The sequence below is a fragment of the Halichoeres trimaculatus genome, unplaced genomic scaffold, assembly GCF_033239565.1.
Source record: "Halichoeres trimaculatus isolate MK-OKI-2021-1 unplaced genomic scaffold, fHalTri1.1 fHalTri1_scaffold_21, whole genome shotgun sequence".
Taxonomy (NCBI): Eukaryota; Metazoa; Chordata; class Actinopteri; order Labriformes; family Labridae; genus Halichoeres; species Halichoeres trimaculatus.
The window spans coordinates 24350772-24373519 of NW_027437199.1; the positions used below are offsets into that span (position 1 = coordinate 24350772).

A 22748-nucleotide genomic window follows, 5' to 3' on the forward strand; every position below is an offset into this window, starting at 1 on the left:
GACTTTTCAATTGACGACCTTCTCTCTATTTTCTGTCTCTTGCTCCTGTTTCTTCTTTTCTGCATTTTGAAGCTCTACTTACATCCTGCCGACCATCCTCCAGAGAGAAACATGAGTTCTAACACGGCAACGACCATTTCCTTTTTTGTGCACTGATATCTCATGATAATGACTTTTTATCTCAACATAAATATTTTCTCGTGATACTGAATTAATACTGTGTTCCTCTTGGAACACCTCCTACAGGAGCTGCCATGCTTCCAGACACTGGCTGTGGCTGCAGCCTCCCTGTACGTTACACTTCAGTTAGAGGTTTGTTTGTTTGCTTGACTGGGCTTGTTTAGGGACTAGCAGTCAACGGATTAGGGGATGACAAACTCCAATCTATCAGGCTGCTTGCTTATCCCACCAAAACTTAAGGACGTGGTCACACTGGCCAATCGTGCCTAAGCACACTTCAGCCGTAAAGCACGTTTGGGATGGCCAGTGTGACCGCAACCGTACCGTGCTCAAGCACGATTAACTTGCGTGCTCCGGCACGCTTCGAAGAGGTGGGCTTCGGCACGGTTTACTTCATGCACGAGCACAAGCACGCGGACAGTGCGTGCGATCCATTACCTATAATCACCGCGAGCGCATCTCTCCACAATCATTTTAAACAAAGCGGGGGCTGTGTCGGGCGAAAACAACTTAATATAAGTTCAAAAGTCTGTAAAGTTGTAGCAGTGCTCTCTGTGTCTCATTGTGCTGACTCTGATGAGATCGTGCTTCATGTAAACAAATGCTTCACGATGACGTAGGCGGGCTGTGCGCGTGTCTGATACCCGCTAAAGTCTGGTTCATATTGGGGTAGTGTGACTGCCGGCCGTACTCTCCAGCTGGGGATCGGTGCTGCAGGGGGGCAACCGTGCCTAAGCACGGCACGTTTTGGAGGGCCAGTGTGACCGCGTCCTAAGTTTTTCTGTTATATCACGTTTCTGTTATATAAGTCACGGTCTCAAATAGGGATGGGTACCAATTTAGGTACTTTTTTAGGTACTGACCGAGTTATGACAAAAGTACCGGGTATCGATTCATGTAGATTCAAAAGGTACCATGTTTAGGGTACCTAAATGCATTCTTGTGACTGTAAGGGAGTGGAAGAGTAGGTGTTTTTCCATGCTGGACATGAACACAGCATTTAAAGGTTATATATTAAAGAATAAATTTGTTAAGTTGTATAAAAATATTAGTTTATTATTAAACAAATTGACATTTTTTACCACAGAGACACAAAAAAGTACCGAAAATTGGTACCGTTGAGTACCGGTACCGATTGCCAGGTACCGGGCATCAGTACCGTATCGTTTCAAATGTGAAAGGTACCCATACCCTAGTCTCAAAGATGCTGTTCTGCATTTATATGCAGATGATTCTGTGATTTACTGTCATTCTAAACCTGTTAAACGTGTCTTTCAACATCTGCAGTCTTCTTTTGACTGCATTCAGTCTCAGCTTTTGTGGCTCGGGCTGACCCTGAATGCAGGCAACACTAAAGGCATGTTGTTTACCAATAGAAAGAAGGTCCCTTCACCTTCACCTAAAATTTTCACAAAACAAGGACAGTCCATCGAACTCATCTCATCCTATAAATACCTGGGTATACACATTGATGACTCATTAACCTTTAGAGAACATATTGAAAGTCTGCTGAAAAGGCTAAAGCTAAAACTTGAATTCCTCTTTCGTAAAAAACCCTGTTTCTCATTTCGAAAAAAACAGTTTCTGCCACCTTCATGAGCGTCTTAGACTATGGAGATCTTGTCTTCATGAATGCCTCTGCCAGCTCTTAGCGGATGTTAGATGCTGTGTAACATGGTGCACTCAGATTTATCACTGACAGTGCTAACTCCACTCATCACTGCTGCTTACTCATTGGTGAATTGGCCTTCATTACATATGCGCAGACTCTTGCACTGGTATTTGTTCATCTACAAAACCATTCTCCATTTAGTGCCTCCATATTTGTCCTGCTACTTTGCACAGAGAGCAAACCATCGCAGCCTCCGCTCCCAAGACTTAGTGTCTTTCAGTGTCCCAGCAGTGCGCACAGAGCTGGGGAAAAAGGCTTTTTCCTTCTCAGGTCCGTCCAGCTGGAACATGCTACAGCAGGACCTGAAGTTGTCCAGTCTGGTCACACTTGGTGAATTAAAAATTTTATTAAAGTCCTGGAAAAAGCTTCTATAGAGAACTGTTGTTGTTTTAACTAGAATCTTTGTATCATTTTAACTAAAACTTTAAACGTCTTGTCTCTCTTGCAAATGAGACGCGAGTCTCAAGAGACTAACCTGTATAAATAAAGGATAGAAAAATAAAAAAATAAATAAATGACAAAAATAATTTATCATGAGAAATCAATCATTGTTACGTTCAGATAACAAAAAGAAACGATTATGAAACACCATAAAAAGAAAAATTCATGGCCGTACGCCTAACCCTAGCCCTAACACTGCCCAAACCTGCTCTCTTCCATGTCGTTGTCTCACTTCTTTTCTTTACTCTGCTTTCCTCCATCTTTGAACACCAGAGGACCACCCTCTGCGTATAAGCTCTGTGTCACCTCTGATAAAGAAATTCATTTTAAATTCACTCCTATGAGTTTTTTTTGAACATCTCTTTTTTCTGAGAAACCTCCTGATGGTCATAGATGCTTCCTGCTCTTCCTCAGGATCCCATGTGAAAGCAAACCCTGCCCTTCTTCCAAACTCTGAGGTTTTTAACTCATCTTTCCAGAAGTTTGTCCGAAGCTGAGCTCACACGTCTTATCCATGACTCACTTTTTAAAGGATCACTTGTCTGGTGTGTGACACGTCAGAGAGCAGATTCCCAGAACACAAAGTTCAAACCCCAACACTTATAAACAAAGAAGATTTCAGACCCTGTCAGGATCCCTGCCTGAGCCATGGTACCTCCCTGTGAAGAGTTCTCAAAGGACAGAAAATGGAGAAAATGTAAGCAGAAGAAAATCCTGACTGAGTCACATGAGATGGTACAGGGTGCAGAGGAGTCTCTCACCATCTCCTTAAAGGCGTTCTCGATGGCTCCGATCACCAGGCTCTCGTGCTGGACCTTCTTCTCTGTGAAGAATCGTGGAGGAGGTGGGGTGCTGCAGGGGGGCCCAGGTGGGCCTGTGGCCCCACGCAGCGAAGCGGCACGTGTCAGGCCCCGGTGAGGCCCGGGGGTGTTTCCCTGGAGGTAGGGGTTGTTGTCAAGCTCCTCGCCCATCACGGTTGGGGGCAGGGAGTTCAGGTTTCGCAGGATCTCGATGACGGCTTGCAGCTGGCAGGCGATGTGGTGCTGCAGCAGGCGGGCGGCGACAACAGCTGCACCTGAGCCGGCATGACCATCAAACAGGGCCCAGTAGTTGAAGACGAGGCCTTCGCAGTCCTGCAGACAAAACATCATCAAAAAGGATGTGAATTCACTTCAGATCAGACTGGGGCTGAACAATTAATCAAACTGAAGCTGACATCGAGTGAAATGGAAGGCAATTTTCAAATCGCAAAGGCTGCAATTAAAAAACAAAACAAAACAGCAAAAGTCAATCTTGTAGTTTTTCTGATAAAAACTGTGAGCTACAGAGATCCACACAGTAGACTGATGGTGCTGGCAGAGCCATACCCCCTGTTCACTTCATTCTGTGAGCTTTGTTACTCTGACTGACAACTGGAGCACAGCGTTCCTTTTTCCTTTACAAAGTGCAATCCACACATGTTTACATGTTCCAGTGGTTGAGCAACAACTTTGTTTTATTTTCATTTCTGCACTTTGGTTTGTGTTTTGTTACTGATGAGAGATCAGTAAGATTAAATACATTTGATATTTTTATTTATGTTCACACAGTGTTTCTTTTTCATTTTATAAAGAACTGCATTCCACATGATGACATATTTCAGTGGTTAAGCCGGAGGTTTGGTCTTATTTACATTTCTGCTCTCTTTTTAGTGTGAGATCCATCAAAGAGAGGGTTCGTATTTATTTTTTATATCATTGTTCATACCAGGCTTGTTGTTCTGCAGTGCTTTGTTTCTTTCTCTGATTCTATTTAAAGTAATTAATGATAATTTTATCATATGTCTACAAGGCTTGAAGTGAAATCAGTCAATATTCTGCTGTGACTGTTATAACAGTCACAGCATCGGCCTGGCCATCAAGTACAAATTGTCATGTAAATGTTTTAAGATGTCTGGATGTAATTCTCTTTCCAGTGTCACTTCCTTCACCTTCTGCTGGTGCTCCTGTCACAGCAAGCAGCACACTCCCTGACCCACCCAGAAAACTCAAGTGGGCATGCGTTCCAGTTCCAAAATCACAAACCCAATATTTGTGCAAAAAATTGCAGTGAGATTATTTTCTAAAATCCCTCAGCACTAGATCAGACACAGGACTATACAGCAGGCAGTAAACAGAAACACTGATTAATGTAAACCTTCTCATCATGAAACTCACTCTGACCATTACCTGACCCCCTTTCTAATCACATGATCAATATTTTATTCTGACACATCTAACTAAAATTCTGAGTTAAAGTTCTGGAGCTGGATGGAGGATGAAGTGTGTACACCTGTAGTTGCTCCACTTATTTAGTGAAACACACCCCACAGATCAGTGTGCAGCCTCCCTCTCTGTTACTGTGGCTCAGCTATCCTGTGATAAATGTCAGAGCAGGATGTTGACAGAGGATCCTGCTCACAGATCAGCCAAACACGAAATGAGTCATCTCTGGAAAAAAAGAGACCATGCACTTGAAATAGTGCACAACACATCCACCTCTTAGAGAATAGTTTGAGTAAATGACTGTAATTTATCTGAGATGAGTGTCCTGCTGGAGTGAAATCACTGTCACTACTACAGATGAACCTGTTATTAGTGTGAGTCATCTTTAGGATGACCCAGGAGAACATCTCTCTTTTTTTAAGTTATTTTTTGGGAGCTTTCATGCCTTTAGTGATATAGGAGAGGACAGTAGATAGAGTGGGAAAGGAGGGAAAAGTAGGCAGTGACATGCGGGTAACAGACCATGGGCTGGACTCAAACCTGGGCAACCCACTCAAGGGCGAACCGCATGGGGCGCAACCTGAACCGCTAGGCCATCTGCGCCCCAGAACATCTCTGACTCACCCTGTCGGATGAAAACTGGAGGTCCAGAGACCCAGACCCAGCTGAGGTCTTAGTTTGAGACGATGTGATCAGTTAAATTAATGCATCCTGCTCTCCGATTCCACAAACCCACCCAAAGCGCCACCCTCTGTCTCTGTGGGGAGCTGCGAAATCATAGAAGCCATTTTACCTCAAATCACTAGGATTAAAGTCATTCCTGGGCCACAAAATCTACTTTGCCTTCATAATAGAGACAATAACACCATATAAAAATATATACATAGTTCAAATATACCCATTCATTATCTAAACAAGAAGTTAACTGATCACTTAATTAAGCACACCTGTCCAATTTCTAATCAGCCAATCACATGGCAGCAACTCAATGCATTTAGGCATGTAGACATGATCAAGATGATCTGCTGCAGTTCAAACCGAGCATGAGAATGGGGAAGAAAGGTGATTTAAGAGACTTTGGACATGGCATGGTTGTTGGTGCCAGACGGGCTGGTCTGAGTATTTCAGAAACTGCTGATCTACTTGGATTTTAACCCACAACCATCTCTAGGGTTTAAGGAGAGTGTTTTCAAAAAGAGGAAATATCCAGTGAGAGGCAGTTCTGTGGGACAAAATGCCTTGTTGATGCCAGAGGTCAGAGGAGAATGGACAGACTGGTTTGAGCTGATAGAAAGGCAACAGTAACTCAAATAACCACTGGTTACAACCGAGGTCTGCAGAAGAGCATCTCTGAACACACAACACGTCCAACCTTGAGGCAGATGGGCTACAGCAGCAGAAGACCACACCTGGTGACACTCCTGTCAGCTAAGAACAGGAAACTGAGGCTACAATTCACACAGCAACACCAAAACTGGACAATAGAAGATCGGAAAAACGTTGCCTGGTCTGATGAGTCTGGATTTCTGCTCCACATCCAGATGGTAGGGTCAGAATTTGGCGTCAACAACATGAAAGCATGGATCCATCCTGCCTTTGTCAACGGTTCAGGCTGCTGCTGCTGGTGTAATGGTGTGGTGGATATCATCATAGATGTTCAGCTGACAAATCTGCAGCAACTGTGTGATGCTATTATGTCAATATGGACCAAACTCTCTGAGGAAAGTTTCCAGGACAGTGTTGAATCTATGCCACCAAGGATTAAGGCAGTTCTGATAAAAGGGGGTCCAACCAGGTACAAGCAAGGTGTACCTAATGAAGTGGCCAGTGAGTGTATACTGATAATGTCACTATAATTGTAATTTCATTGTCTTTGTTTTCACTGCTTGAGACGCCCCATCTCCTGCTTCCTCAATAAGAATCCAGACCTTTTTGTCTTATGTCTAGACCTCTCACATCTTCTGCTCAGCTTGAAGGCTCTGTCTCAATGTTGATTCCTGTAGCAGACAGAGGGGCGTGAAGAGTACCTTAGGGGATATTTCCTTCAGTATAAATGTTTAGCTCTAACTATGTTTGAGGTCTTTTCTTCACTTTGACCGCTCGCGTGTTGACTGACCTTTTCTTTGCAAAGGAAAATGAAACCTTGCTGGCCGGCAGAAGTCTCTTTTTCATTCTTCACCAGAAACAGGAAAATTTCCACAACATCACTCAACTCATATTTTTTGTTTGCTTGTTTCTTGCCACATATCAATCACACTTATTTAGCGGTGATGTGATTCATGTTTAGTTTAATAAAATGTTGAACCATGATTTTATTTAGTGTTAGTGTTAATCGTCGGTACCCTCTGTGAGAAAAAAATCTCTTAATTTTCATAATATTGTTTTAAAGCTACAGGGAGCCACTTCTCGGGAGTCAAAGAGCTGCAGTTTGGGCCCCAGCTGAAAAGTGTTCGGGTTTCTATCTGTAGCATGTCTTTACTGTTTGGACTCACTGATCTTCAGAGGATCTTTAACTTATATCTACAGATTCCTGCATCCAACCATGTTCTCTGTATCACGTTATCACACATTGAAAGTTGCTTGAAGCTGTGTCTCCATAGATAATCAGTCTTCAGATCTCCTGGCTTCCTGGAATGCAGCATCATAATGGCCCCTTCAGATGAAACAGCAACATGGGAAGTTGTCAAATACAGTTGGACCTACATGAATCTTCACGATGATGATAATGATGTTATTATGGATCTCTCAGAGGATGTTTCCTTCATGCAGTGAGGTAGAGAGATGCTCCTCTGTAACTCACAGTCTACAACCAGGACAGTTCCCCATATAAGCCGTCCAACTTTTTGGGACCCTCCTGTTGGGGTGCCAGACTAAACTGATCTAATCCCAGAGGGTGGAGCTAGAAACACTGCAGTCTGTTGATTGGTGTAAAGAATGGTCACTTCCTGTGTGACAGTGGCTGCTGTATTTCTCCTGGTAGCTCACAGTCTTCTCTGAAACAAAGCTTGATTGTTCTTTGTAACAAAGAGCCACATGCCAATCACAAAGAGACAAGTTGCTGGATGTCTTCATTGTGGATCTCTGTTTACTGTGACACATTTTTACTTCTTCTTTGGATTTATTAGTGGGGCACAGTGTGTCCCGCTGCCATGACGACACACTATTTAACTGACGCTGCTATCGGCTAACATGCAGCCTACCACAAGGGGGCACTGTTGGCAGTGGAAATGTAATTGCAAACAGGATTAGGCTTAACCAAGCCAACCCTTACCAACCGTACTGATCTAAACCTGACTGCTTGGTAGGAGCAGGGCTTCGGACACCACAGCACTCATTGACCTACCTCTCCCAGCATGCCGTGCTCCATATGCAGCCCCAGGCCCTCTCCGTTGGGCAGCGAGTTGCGTCTCTTGGCTGTAGGGGTCTTGCTTGGTGTGGAGGGGGGGCAGTAGCTCATAGGCCTCCTTCTCGCAACCACCACTTCACAGCAGGCCTGGTCCTCATTCAGAGCGCTCTTACCAGCATTAATCACCCTGAAACACACAGAGCACACTCATGTTGACACATTCTGAGCTCCTCAGGGGTTCCTTTCTGTAAAATCACATTTGGCACACACACTCTGGAAGCTTCTCTGGCTCTGGGTCTGCAGACTGACAGCTGAGGTCAGGGGCAGGCATCAAAAAACTGCAAACATCAGACGCTTCCTGTGGGATGAAACAGTCCTGCAGTCTCTCAGAGTTAGAATGGCTCACTGCAGGATCACAACAATTAGTGCGAGCCGCAGCCTGAGGCTTGTGTTTGAACAGCACGCTCACTTCGTGTCCCGCTGAAGATCAAACAGGACAGCTTGTTTGTGGCCGCGCTTGGCCCATGCAACAGGACAGCTGCTTCTGGGTGAATAAAAAGGGTTTGTTGGTGGCTGACTCTATGTGCAGGCCCAAAGGCACGTGTGTGTGTGTGTGTGTGTGTGTGTGTGTGTGTGTGTGTGTGTGTGTGTGTGGTGTGTGTGTGTGGTGTGTGTGTGGTACTTTTTCATCTCCTGGACAACAAAGATCTGGTTGGAAGCAGAAAAGAAACCCAGCAGCGACTACAGGCGAGTAAAACAGCAGAACGTAGAACTTATTTCTTTGTCAGCATCTGAATTTAAGATCCTAAATGACTGATTTCCGTCCCAGCCGTCTGCAGCTCGGACGTCCAAATGTGAGGGGGGCCAGCTCTTCAGTACCACAGCAACTGATAATGATATGCCTCAAAACGTGTCTTTTTGATTCATCAATGAGCTGACAAACTCTTGCAGTGTGAACTGATTTAAAAAGCGATTAGAGGCTGGAGCTCAGATAAACTGGTGGACCGAGTCCCAAACAGCCTCTCACTATTCACTTTCAGCGGCTGAGAAATCTTCCTAAAATAGCCAGAGTAACTGAGCAATGAAAAAATGAGAGTGTAAGGACTAATCCAATGAGGCTGTTGTGGAAGAGAAATTGGCATGTCTATTTTTAGAGGCAGACTGGATGTTTTCTGTGAAGCAGCATCATGGTCTGTTCCCCTGCCTCCAACGTTCATTCATCTTAGATCCAGGGCCGATATGGAGGCTTCCAGCAAAGGGACAAATCTGCATCATTACATCAGCATATTAAACACTTCTTTCACCATCACACCATTACTCTGTGCTGCTTTTATAAAAGTGACAAAATTGTATGGTTCTTAGAATAGAAAGAGAACCAAGGTCAGCTCTTTGACCAACAGCAGCTGGAAAGAGCACAAAGCTCTGCCTCATGAGATGAGGTTGATGTCACAAATATGATCATTCTCATTCCAAGGAAGTGTTATTTCATCTCTGTTCAATGTCATCCAGCATACACACATGTACAGACATCCAGAGAGCTGCTCTGTGATAGTCTTGTAACAATTCAACTTTATCCCTTTGAACATAGCCAAATTGCACTCACCAGGGCAGGGGGGCAGCTCAGGCCGCCGGGTGTAGCCGGGGCTGACAATCGAAAGATAAAAAAGATCTTACTGATCCCGATCCCTCTGCTCGTACTTAATAAATGAAAGGGAAGGCAAAAATTCCCAAAAACAAAAATTCAACTCAGTGCTTGATCTCGATAACTTATATTTGCCAAAAATTCAACTGAAAACATGCCCCACCTGGGTGGACGAACCTGTAGCATGTAATTCAAAATAAAATAAAAAAGTTCTCAGTCCAGTAATGAAAAGAAATAGTCCATAGTCCCATGTGTCTTTTCCCCAAGTTAATTGAGCCCTCTCTCAGTTCCAGCCCTATAATCCAAACAAAACCAAAATAATCCAAATGGAAACAAAGGAAAAACCTGCGGTGCCTGCCGACCAGCCTCTTACTCCACAGGAAAAATTAAAAAGGATAATTCCCTCCGGGAGATTCACCTCCTCTTCACAGCTTCCTCCAAAGCGCAGCAGCAGTGAGGAAATAACAGAAGAAAGGAGAAATAATAGAAAAAGATATTCCTGCTGTCGGGGTAAGCTCCACCACGCTCCTCTCAGGTGCACCCCTTACCTTTTTTCCCCACCCCTTTTCTCCCTTCTCAGCGGAAGTGGACTTAAAATAATACAAAACATACAGCAAAACACCACAAGCATAAACCAGCCCCAACATTACAAACTCCATCAACAACCCAACCCAATAACCCCGTGTGCCTAGCTATGTAAAAGAATCAAGTGCCACCCCACCCCAAAACAGAACAGCAAATAAAACACAATATCTTCTGCTCCAGTGAGGCCTACACTGACTTTATTTTGACCTGGGCTTTACAGTCTGACCACGCCATCAATAAAAAGGCTCTTTGAGTCATGATGGATCGACTTCTGTGGAGCTTGTTGATGCACAGAAGTGCAGGAAGTCTTTGCCTTAAGTCGTCATCAAACACAGCATAGTGTGTGTGTGTGTGTGTGTGTGTGTGTGTGTGTGTGTGTGTGTGTGTGTGTGTGTGTGTGTGTGTGTGTAAAACGTGTGTGTAAAACATGTTTCAAACAAAATTTGAGCTCTACATGTTAGAACTATTCCCTGACTTTCCCCCAATCTGCTGACTAAAACGCATTGATAGGTTAAATCAACAGAGTATTGTCTCTGTGTGACTTCCTGTAGGTGCAGCTGCTGCTTTGTGCCTCGTTCAAAATGCTCCTGCCTCTAACTTGTGCTCATTTCAGCATTTGCACAAAAAAGTAATTTCCTTTCTTTTCCATTTTTTTGTTTTACTCTGAGTAATAAGCCATCGGGAATAAAACCTAATTTCACTCTTTTGTAAGACATCTAATAGCACGAGCTGCAGATTCTGGGCCTGACTCTGGCCTGAAGGATGGGATGATTGTTTGGTGGAGCACAATGGTTCATGGAACAATTACATTTAAATAGCTCTGACTGAATGTTAAAATCAGACTTCATACATGTTTTGTTAGCCAGAATGGCTCCTGAGTACAGGAGATAAGAAAAAAGGGACAGTGTGGATAAAATGCAGCGGGGGACATGTTTGAGAGACTGCTTCAGTGTTCAGCTATAACATGGTAGAGGCACATTCATAAACATGACACATGCTGGTATCAGAAGGTTTAGTCTGTCACTCAAAAGTTGAAGTGAAAGAATCTCATCCTCAGCTTGTTACAGCCATGTTTGCAGATGTACTTAGCTAATTCATTAAATATTAGCCTCACAATGGTCAGTTTAAAATGCTGTTTATTACTTGAATTACTGTTTCCATGCAGCGACATGCACAGGAGGTGGGTAGGAGGGCGTCACCCCCCTTGTAGGAAGCCAGAAAATGCGTGCTTAAGTGCCCTGGAAAACATGTAAGCTTAGTGCCCTCTCCAGAGGCAAAAAAGTGCGGTATGTGCCTTTTTTCGCCTCTGCCCTTCAAAAGCCTGTACACAACTGAATCCAATCTAACCCTAACCAAAGAATATAATCTGATGGCTGTGCATGTTATTCATGTTTATTACGGCCGTACACTCCAGGAAACCAGCTGAATCCTTGCTTTTGGCACAGGTCAGTGCTCTAATACTTTGTTTTTTAGGTGTTTGAGTTTGAATCGTCAGCCTGTGGTTTCAACCTCTTAGAAACAACACATTAAGCTGGAGCTGAGAGCTGGGGTCTCTGATGTGATATCAGCAGATATGATGTTTTTTTATAGATGAACTGAAAATCACTACTTTCCTCTAAAGTGTGCATCATTTGTCTCATGTGTCAAATCACCCATCTCTGCAGCTTTTCTCCAGACACGGTCACTGCTGGGTACCTAACTACTTCACTTCATACTCAACTGATGCTCAACTATTCCTCACACCTCTGCTCTGTGCATGATGACGTTTATCTTACATATAATATGATAAATTTGAAAACAAGACCTTTCACCCCCTGAATTTTCAAAAAATGAGATATTGTATTTTTTCTGATATCCTAGAACGAGATTTGATGCCTCTGAAAATAGGTCATTGCCAGTTGGCTGCGAGATTTCTACCTTCATGACGACACAAGGATCCTTTCTTTTTATTGGAGTAATCTGATAAAGCAGCTCCTCCTCTGTGATGTCAGTTAGTCACACAACCGCCACAGAGGGATACACCCACCAAGAGCCGAGTATAAATACAGCTCCCTACCAGCTCTGGCTGACTTGATTGAGTGCTAACATAGTGAGGAACTGACAGTAGAGGCGATCTTTAGACTACACTTTCAGCATGATGGATAAAACAGACAGAGAAAAGTGAAGGAGCAGGATGGAGCCCTGTTATAGAAATAGTTTATTGGTGAAATCTGCCTATATTTCCACGTATAAACTATACCTGTTACAGTACCAGTTTGACTCACCACACTGAGGCGTCCTGAGATGATCTGTGTCCAGGTGGATTTTCTTCCTCCTGAGCTGCAGAACCGTCCAGGTCTGACTCGGGGTCCAATACAAAAGGACGTATCCTACACTCTGCCATTTTATTAGTGCTATCAATGCCTTACGGTGAAGTTTTGGCAAACAGCAAATTCGCTCGGTCTGCCCCATCCAATATGGCAATTTTGTAAATACTGCCATGCTGCAAAAACCGCCCCCTGGCTCTACCCCCCCCCCCCCCCCCCTGATAGAACTGACCAATCAGAGCACAAAGGGCTGTGACGTTGCGAGGTTACTGGAGGTCATTCTGGAAACGGAGCGTTTCAACGAGATCTTCAGAATGGCCTAAAATGAGGATATTGAGAACGCTATTGTGGGGGCAATGAAGGAACTAAATGACTTGTACTGAGGGCATAAATGCTTTACAGGCATCCTAGTCTGGCATAGTGAAAAGGAGAAACAAGCATGTTATGTCCTCTTTAAGCTCACACCAGCTCAAGATAATGTCCATCCCTCTGAGTGTCCCAGGCTGACAGGCTGCTGAGCTGAGGTCAGGTGAACACACTGAGAGGAAAGGTTGACCGGGCGCTCAGATATCAGCAGATATCAAAGGATCTGTCAGAATAACTGTGGAGCGTCTTGGATTAACTTTCATCCCTCAGAGAGAGAAAAGTTGAGTTAAAATGGCTGCTGTAATGAGAAGTGAGGAGGCTTTAATTACAGATTAAATGCTGCCATGAAATGAACTCATTAACTACACCGGTCTCACAGAGACGCTTCATGTCTGCTCTGAGAGTCGCTGAAGAGAGAGAGCAGATTATTTTAAGACCAAACTTTAATCTTTCAGCCTGAGCTAAGTTTTCTGTATGTGAGGGGTAAATATTTAAAACTTCCAGGGAACAAACGAAATAAATGATGCTGAACAGAAAGGGATGTCGATTCACAGAGAGAGGACATCAGTTAGAAACTATTGTATCATCTACAGCGGTACAGTACTCTGGTATTTATCCACTTAATCAACCAATAATCTTCTTTTAGTTCCCTGACAGGCCTCAAGATGCTTCCAGCCTTTTTGTTCACATCTAACACACACTCTTATGACTGATGCCTGAGTGAGAACTGTGTGTGGTGGTGATTAAAGGAACAAATAAATAGACACAGCAGGTAATGTTTGATCATGACTTATTTTTGTGCTGCGTATGTTAAAACAGAAAAGCTGCTCTGCATTAAACCTTTTAATTAGTGTTTGAAGATTTTCACTCGTAGTTACACACAGTTTGGAGGACGGTGTGGAAATTATGCAAAAAGACAGGAGCTTTACCATGCAAAATGAAAACTTATGATAAAAAGATATGACTGAGGAGCAAATCACTGATGTTTGACTTTCTTTAACACTCTTAGACAAAACAATCAGCCACAACCTAAAATGTAGTTTTTAATTTTTGCATTTAATAAAACAAAATTTAATATTAACTTCTATAACTTCATGTTTGTCTTGGTGAATAATGTGTCTGGGTTAATTAATGAAATAGTAAAATATACTAAGTTTTGCTTCAGACACCAGAAGCAACTTTAAACAACATTTTCTGACCATCTTAACAGATTTGTAACCAAACACTGTCCTGTGACTGTTTGAGATTAGATTATTTAGAGAGAAAATAACTAACATCACACTGACCAAAAGCTGCCACATAAACGTGGCTGCATGCAGTGTCTGGAGACACTAACAGCTGTAGACAAAAAATGTATCAGGCTCTTAAAATCAGCCTGATTAATCAATCTCTAACTCAGACAAAAAATGCACTAAATCAATCTTTATTTTATCAGAGTTAATCATTTAGCTTTAGATTTCTACGCTGAATGATTCAGGTTTATTTTTTTAACATGAGGGACAGAGTTGCTTTGATTGTTTTACCTTTATATCTCTGTGAATGCAAAAACTTAATAAACTGCCACGCCAGGGTCCTACAATAAATCAAATCACAATCAAAAACATTTCTTTCTCCATCTTTTTTCAAGTATTTTGCCATCACCCTGACCTCTGGTTAAACATTTTCATTCTTCATCTGCAGATGGTAAATTCAACCATTTTAACCTGTTTGTTTTCCCTGTACAGTGTAATAAATTACCTCTGCTACAACTTCTGATTTATGAGATAATAAAAATATAATTGCTAGATTTTATTTCTCACACACTGAACTGAGTCTCAGAGAGTCTGTAGTGTATTTCTTGGTATTAATGAAGAGTTACACCTTAAGCACTGCAACGCTCAACTGACCACTGTTTAGCCCAAATTAGAGGAGCTATTTTATCACCAATGTAATGCACTATAACACTGGAAATGACAAAAAGATAATGCATGGTCTGGTTTTGTGATTACAATCAGTAGGTTTGTACATTTATAGCTGTTTGTCATGATCTGCAGTATTATCTAGTGAATCATAAGAACAAAAGGAGACATACATGGAGATAAGAGCCTGAGTGCTCCTCTGGGGGCAGTGCACAGAGTGCTGCAGACACCAAAGGATGGAGCAATGACATCATGTCAGACTGGTCTTCATGAGTCCTGAGTCAGACCGAAGCTTTCTGAACCACCTGACTCTCTAAGGCTTCAGCATCAATAATACACCACAGGCCCAAGGAGAAGAGAGCACGGCACAGAGAGCACAGAGAGAAGAGCAGAGCACAGAGAGTAGGAATGGGTACCGAGTTAGGTACTTTGATGGGTACCGACCGAATCTGTCAAAAGTATCGGGTACCGATTCATGTAAAAAGGTACCATGTTTAGGTACCTAAATGCATCCTTGTGACTCTTAGGGAGTGGAAGAGTAGGCATTTTCCATGCTGGACATGAACACAGCATTACAAGGTTATATATTGAAGAATAGTATGTTAAACTGCAAAATATGCATATTTATATGTTTATTTCATGTATATTTTAACATCAAAAATTTTTATATTTTTTTTACCACACAAACACAAAAAAAGTACAGAAAATCGGTGCAGTTGAATACCAGTACCGATTGCAAGGTACCGGGTATCAGTACCGTATCGTTTCAAATGTGAAAGGTACCCATCCCTAACAGAGAGCAGAGCAAGGCACGGAGAGAAGAGCACAGAGAGCACAGTAAGAAGAGCAGAGAGCAGAGGGTAGAGAGCACAGAGAGCAGAGAGAGAAGAGCAGGGCACGGAGAGAAGAGCACAGAGAGCACAGAGCAGAGAGCAGAGCATCCAAAGCCAAGTACAAAGAGCAGAGAGCAGTGCTGGGGACTCATGCACAGATGCTGCTGGGTGATGTTAGCCTACAAACTCCTGTAACACGTGAATAACAGCTTGAGCTCTAAGTGCGCTGAGGTCTATGATCCTCTGGATGATGCTGTCATCACGCATGCTGCACGCCAACATTCAGGTTCAGTCAGGGAGAGGACGGAAGAAGGATGCTTAGGCTGGGGTCCGGGTCACAACGGGTGCAGGTCTGTGTTTGAGGTCGAGTGACCAGCTTTTCCTCTGAAGCGTCTTGGATTGACCAGGCCTCACAACGAGAGGCTGCAGAGGTTAAATGCACACAGGGATGAAGTGAACACAGTGGAGGTTACTTACTCAGCATATCCGGTGGCCCACGGTAATCTCCTGGTTTCCTTCAGGATGAGGATGGGCCGGGCTATATGGTCCGCGGAACACTCGATCTCATCCGGGGACAGTCCGAGGAACTGCGGTCTCATATAGGGGAATTTCAGCGGCAGCTCGGACCCATTGCTGCCCCCTCCACCGGAGCTGCCCCCAGCCATGATTCCGCCCATGAACCCGGCCACAGCGGACTTGACCCGGGTGAGCATGTTGTTGGCGCGCCGCGGCGGGTTGTCCGTCGGCCGGTGCGCGGCGCCGCGGCTGCCTTTCCCCGGATTCCCCCCCAGCTCGGCCGCGCTGGTCGAAGACAGGCTCGACGGAGACTGAGGCGGGGGTGCGGGAGGAGGAGGAGACCGTCAGAGGCTCAGTGCTTCATTCATGGAGGATGGAGAGAAGAGGCGCAGCCCGAGGGAAGGAGGAGGAACAGAGGAAAGATGCTTTAGCTGAAAGTCTGCAGAGCTCCATGGAGAGGCACTGATAGCAGCTTCGGCGACGTGAAGGCGGAAATACACAGAAGATTAGCAGGTCATGTGACTCGACCATGAACGCACACTGCAAAAAATGGGAATGCCATCCAAGGTGCCCAGCGTCATCCTGCTCAGTGGTCAGTGTTTCAATAAAGATGAATCTGAAATGTAAGGTTAGATGGTGGAAGACATACGATTTTCAATCTTACATTAATCAAATTTTAATTAATAATAAGGGATGAGGCGCGATCTTTTGAGCATTACGTCATTACTTTACTACATCCCATTTTCAGATAGTGTCACTGCATTAAAATAAAGACACGTCTCAGAAAATAGCACATTTATTTCCATCAGGTAACATTCACAGCCATGCTGGTCTGAGTGACTCTGTGAGCCTGTATTTCTTTCAGTGCAGGACGGGCTGAGAGATGGTCACTTAGGGCGCAGCCCTCGGAGCGCAGCTGCAGCAGCTCACACAGGCAGACAGGAGGTCAATGTTGGCTAAGACTGATTTTAAGGTGCTTTAGAAAACATTAGGGTGAGAAACTTACTGCATAAATATCTTTATTTTTTAGTCTAAATATGAAGTCCTGAAATCAGGTTTGTGCCACATTAATACCAAGTAAGAGCTTGGTTCTCTCAAAGTTCCCCCAGGGAGCAGAGTGAGGCTGGATGGAGTCCAGGAGTAAAACTCCTGATCTGCAGATTAACTTCAGTCAAAACATACAACCAGCCAAATATCTTACTGTGTTTTTTCTTAAGGATAATGTTTTGACACAGTGGCTTCTTAGGAGTATTGTCCTAAACTTAGACTACCAATAAAAAAAAAGAAAAGAAAAAAAAAAGGATTTCATCTTTGACCGATTATGAAAAAAAAAAAAAAGTTTGAAACGAACTGAGAGGATCAGACTTCATTCATATTCGGCCATTTGTATGAACTTACTGTAATTTAAAAAAAAAAAAGTTGTTTTATTGAAAAAAAAGTGTTTCTTATTTCATTTTAAGTGTTATCATTATATTAGTTGAAATTACCCCATACAAGTATAGAGAATTTCAACTAATAAAATACAATGATAAGTTTATAAGTAAGTATAAGTTTATATTTGCCTAAGTAATCAAAAATACTGATAATACTTTGTTTATTTTTTACATTCCAGAGTAGCACACTTACATGGGGATAAAAGGTATAACCACACACACACGCGCGCGCGCACAAACACACACACACACACACACACACACACACACACACACACACATACACACACACACACACACACACACACACACACACACAAATTAGAGGCATTTCTCTATGTGTGACGTGTGTTTTTAAGACTGTATTTAAAAATTCTCTCTTCTAGATCCCCATTCATAGTCTACACTTTAACAATCAAGCATGACAGGATTGATATGTAGCATGTCCGAGTCTCTATGACAACACCACACCAGCTGATGAAGGTTAGTAGAGGAGCGACATCTGTGTTTTTCTCTGCTGAAAATGATTTCTGTGATTAGTTTTGTAGTGATGGTGGACACTGCAGCCTAACTGTCAGACAGAAAAAAGGAGAGAAGAGCAGAAGAAAGATACACAGGAAAGACATGAGAGTATAAGCTAAAGGCTAAAAACATCTAAAAGCCAAAACACGGGCTAAAGGCTAAAATATGGGCTAAAGGCTAAAACACGAGCTTAAGGCTCAAATACAAACTAAAGGCTTAAACATGGGCTTAAGGCTAAACCAGGAGCTAAATGCTAACACAGGGGCTACGCTGTTTGGGCAAATGCTGACTCCAACCCACAGTCGGCAGTTATTCTGCAGTGGTCTGTTCAAACTTGAGAGTCTATCAATAAAATGAAGAGTGAGGTTACATTAGCTTTGCTTGGTGAGGTTGGAGTTGGTAGATGAGCTCTGGTAGGACAGAACCAGGATTCACTAACGTTACACGTTACAGACATGTCTCAGAGCACCAACCTCTGAGTAGAGCTAAATATGGACAGCTACTTAACTACGGTACAAACTGACAAAGTTAGCTTGTCACCTTTCAAAGCATAGCTCTACCTAACTGTTGATAAATACCTTACCTTGTGATAATGTATCTGGTGAAAAATTGTCTTGAACAAACAAAAGTAGAGTTGAAAAGAAGAGGCTCTGGAGCGTCACAAGAAGCTACGTGTTTCATTGATGACAGCATCAGCTGATCATCTCTGGATCATCTGTCAGTCAGCTCTAATAATAACATGTAATAACCTGTAATAACTCTAATCAAACATAAACACTAACAGTGATTTGTCTCTTCCTTTAACCTGTTTATCAAACACGTTACCATGAAGAAAACCTGCTCTCTGTTTATTCTGTGTGCTGTTTAGAAGCTCAAGGATCACTTTACAGGTAAATGTGTAATGTGAGATTATTTATTTAGCCCTTATCTAGAGCACATCTGATCGCGAACGCTAAAACTTATTAACATGACCTAGTTTATTGTGTTTCAGGGATATATTATTTATCAGTCAGTTTTCAGTATTAATCCTCTGTTATATTGATTTGATGATGGTTGTGTTCAGTGTTTTGTGCTTTAAACTCATAAACACTTTATAACCAGATTTATGACCAGTTTCTGAACGATCTTCAGTTGTTGTCCTCAGCTCGTCTTTTCTCTTTCATTAAGCTCTGTTGTGTTGGTGAAGTTTCATGTAGAGAAGTCTGAGCTGCTGCAGCATCCAATCAGAGAGTGATATTCCATATGGGAGCGTGTCTGTCAGTGAAAAGACTTCCGCAAAGCCAGCTCTTGTGTTTTTTGTGTTGTGTGGAGCAGCAAACTGGGATTAAAGCTCCTCTGATCAGTCTCCTCCATCCTCTCTCCTCTCTCCTCTGAGCACAGTTATCGCTTTGGGACAGTCTTCAAAATGGCGACTAAGAAAGATGTCGTGGAGGAGATAGAAGAGAGGAGGCACGAAATTAACGCATTGAGACGCACCCAGTGAAAAGACTTCTTCAAAGCCAGCTCTCATGTTTCCTCGATCAAAGCTCCTCCGATCAGTCTCCTTCATTCTCTCTCCTCTCTCCCCCCAATAATCACTTTGGGACAGTCTTCAAAATGGCGACTCAGGAAGTACTTCCTGTGTCTTTTTGACCACCTGAAGTTTGGGAAACAGCTGCTAACATCCAAAGATGATGAAAAAAATACTTTTTTGACAAGAAAAAGTATGTGGCTCAGTGTATTTGTGATTGTATTAGCTAAGGTAGATGTGGCAGTGTGGTGCGGTACATGCTGAACCCCAGCAGATGGAGCTGCTACACAAAGCACAGAAATGTTTTCAGTCTTCAGCACAAGCCATGTGAAGAATCTCCTCAGGTTGTTATTTTAACAATTGAACGATTTAATAAAAGAAGTACACACTGTGAATGATCACTACAATTAGGCACTGTAATACTCACTGCAAACCTACTCTGTAAATATTCACTGCATCCAAGTGACTACCACCAGACCTACCACACCGCACACCACTAGGTGGACCCCACGGGTACTACCCACAGCTTGTGCCTCTGTTAAGGGAAAGAATAGAACATTGAAAATATCAGATGGTCCAGTATTACAAAAAGGTCGCGTAAGCTACACTGGTCAGTTGTGGACAGAAAGACAAGCGTTCCAACAGATGCAGGTCATAAATACACAGAAGACAGAAAAAATACTCTACTCTGAGAAACTAGAATCCTGATATGGATTGGCCTGGAAGCAAATATTTAAATCTTGTGCAGTATCATAACAAGCAAAACAAACAGTCTGAACGGACTGGCTTAGGTCAAAGCCAAGCCTGGCTAAATTGAGCCAAGCAGAACAAAGCAGAGTACTGCAGCACAAGAAAGAGGAAGGCAAAACAGCAGTCTGGAAATTCAATTCAAATATATTCAATCTGGCTTGATCTGGGCCCTGGTTAAGGAAAACCAACAAGATGGCTACTCTGGCTCAATGTGTGTGTGTGTGTGTGTGTGTGTGTGTGTGTGTGTGTGTGTGTGTGTGTGTGTGTGTGTGTGTGTGTGTGTGTGTGTGTGTGTGTGTGTGTGTGTAGGGAAGGAAGGAGGGAAAAGATGTGAGGAAAGGAGAACTGCAGCCAAAGAGGATTTCGACTGCACTTTCACTTTGATGTCATATTTATGTGACGACAATTACTTGTGACGTAGGTAAGCCACGACGAACTACAATGTTCCGAATATGAACTACAAGAAGTGCATTTGTCCTCTGCCTTATCTCACAGGGTTGTTTCGTGTCTTCACTGGTTAACATGAACAATCCATGATCAGAGGATTTACCTGTGATGGTGTTTTGTCTTTGGTCATGCAGTGTGTGTTTCCTGCTCACAGCTGTGAGCATTGTTTGAATTTATTATAATTGGAGTATTGTAAAAGTCCTCATTTGTCCTTCTTTCATTGATTTTAATAAACGTTTTTACTTCGATCACTAGTGATTCATTGTTTCAGTTCGGAGTTACAACCAAACGTTTGGGGTTATAAATCTTGTTGACAGTCATACATCGTGAACACAATAAACACATTCAGGCAGACACATGATGGTAAATGTTAAAAAAGCAACAGTACTCAAATAATTTCTGTCCCTTCTCTATCGTAAGTCTCCGTAAACTTTCGGCACGAGCCGTATTTATACATGTCAGGTGCCGTAAGGCATTATGGGGCGTTTTCTTCTCTTTTTCTTTTGAAAAGGATGGTCCGGTGTTTCCTAAGCTAAAGGAGATATTAAAGGAAGCAATGACCCTGCTTTCCTTAACTTTTGGAGAATTCGAACAGCATTTATCATTGCTGACCCTTAAATGCTTCCAGGTCATTTCTTCAGTTAGGAAAGTTCCTTATGAAAAAAGAACTATTCAGATGCTGATTGCTCCCACCTGGCCTTATAAAGACAGGAAACCTTACCTGGCCCTACCTACAGAGGGGAGTGTTTAACCTTTTGGTTTCAGGCCTCACATTAACATGTGATGATGGTCGTCTGTCTCTCAGTTGTTGGTCTCCCAGGTTGGGTAAATATTATTTCCTCCTCCTAACATTCTCGAGGGGAGAGCCACAGCCTGGGCCGAGGGCCAAATAAAACCTGCTCCGAAGCCTTTTTTCCCCTCATCACTGAGGCAGTCTGATGTATTCATACTGATAATAGTCATGTAGTGAACACAGCTATGACTACATGTGACTCTCACAGAGCTGGCACAATGACAGCAGGAACAAAGCTGGATAATCACAACAGATCTATTACCAGGCAGAGGTAGAAGTAGGTCACAACAACTCTGTGTGTTCCTTATTTCTCAGAGGAAGCTGTTTCACAAGCAGAAAAAGCTGAAAGATCTTTAGAACGACCTTTAAAGATCACTCCTGTTTACACCAGACCGCATTTCCCCAGCCCTTTTATGGCCTTGCATGTTGTTGTAGTTGCACAATGCAGCGTTTCAAAGAAGTGCTGCCCCTGATAGTAAAAACACAGCTGAAATCACCTCTTAGAGTGCTCCAGTGGAGCGAAGACTGTCTCTTTGGATGCTTGACTCAGATTTAACCCTGAAATAATTCAAACTCGGGAAAGTTCTTGGCAGCTGGGATTTTTTTTTTGTACCATTCCCAGCAGGAATTTGCCTTAGGGCAATAATTTTCATAGATTTGTGGACGAAAACACTCTCTCTCAGGCATTACAAGATGTTCAGGTGGCATGTCACTGCAAGACAAGGAGGGAGGAAGGAAGCTGTCAGGGTGTTTGCTGTGAGGAGTGTTAGAGGTTGATGTGCTGTTAAAGAGTAAAATACATGAAAATAAGAATGAAAATTGCATGTGAGGAAATCTTGTCCATCTTTTCTTAAGCCTCTGTACCGTCTCACCCCAGTGTGAATGTCTCACAGGTGTGAGGCAGGAGGTGGTATCAGAGCTGTCAGTGTGTGTGTTTATCTCTCAAATGTCAGCGTGGAGCAGCAAACTGGGATGCCAGTATTGGTGGATCATGAACATGTCAGCAGCTCTGTGCTCTCTGTGCCCTTAAGCCTGCGTTGGTTTGAGGCATTTCTGAGCCTGATGCTGTTTTTAGCGTTTGAGTTCATTTTGCATCCAAGTAGCCAAAACAGGAAGTTGCTCTGAGAAAAATTCAAATCAGTTCTTTATTATTTGTTCGAGATGGTCATCCTAGCTGACGTGCGTGATGCTGCCCATGTAAGGATATGCAGGCAGCAGCAAAGGGCTAAGTGGAAGTTTACTGTGTACAGCCACACAGAAGTTAA

The 22748-nt window shown here is 43.0% G+C and overlaps 1 protein-coding gene across 1 annotated transcript in view; it reads right to left on the reverse strand.

The window, feature by feature from the left end:
- LOC141810517 (protein phosphatase 1H-like) overlaps positions 1-16506 on the reverse strand; it is a 33343-nt gene extending 16837 nt beyond the window's left edge. The window contains exons 1-3 of the mRNA XM_074698137.1: positions 15990-16506; positions 7880-8069; positions 3055-3426 (exon numbers count right to left, since the gene is read on the reverse strand). Coding sequence (XP_074554238.1) covers positions 3055-3426; positions 7880-8069; positions 15990-16225 — 798 coding nt within the window. The 5' untranslated portion in view covers positions 16226-16506. The remainder of the gene's footprint in view (positions 1-3054; positions 3427-7879; positions 8070-15989) is intronic.
- Positions 16507-22748: the final 6242 nt, after the last annotated feature.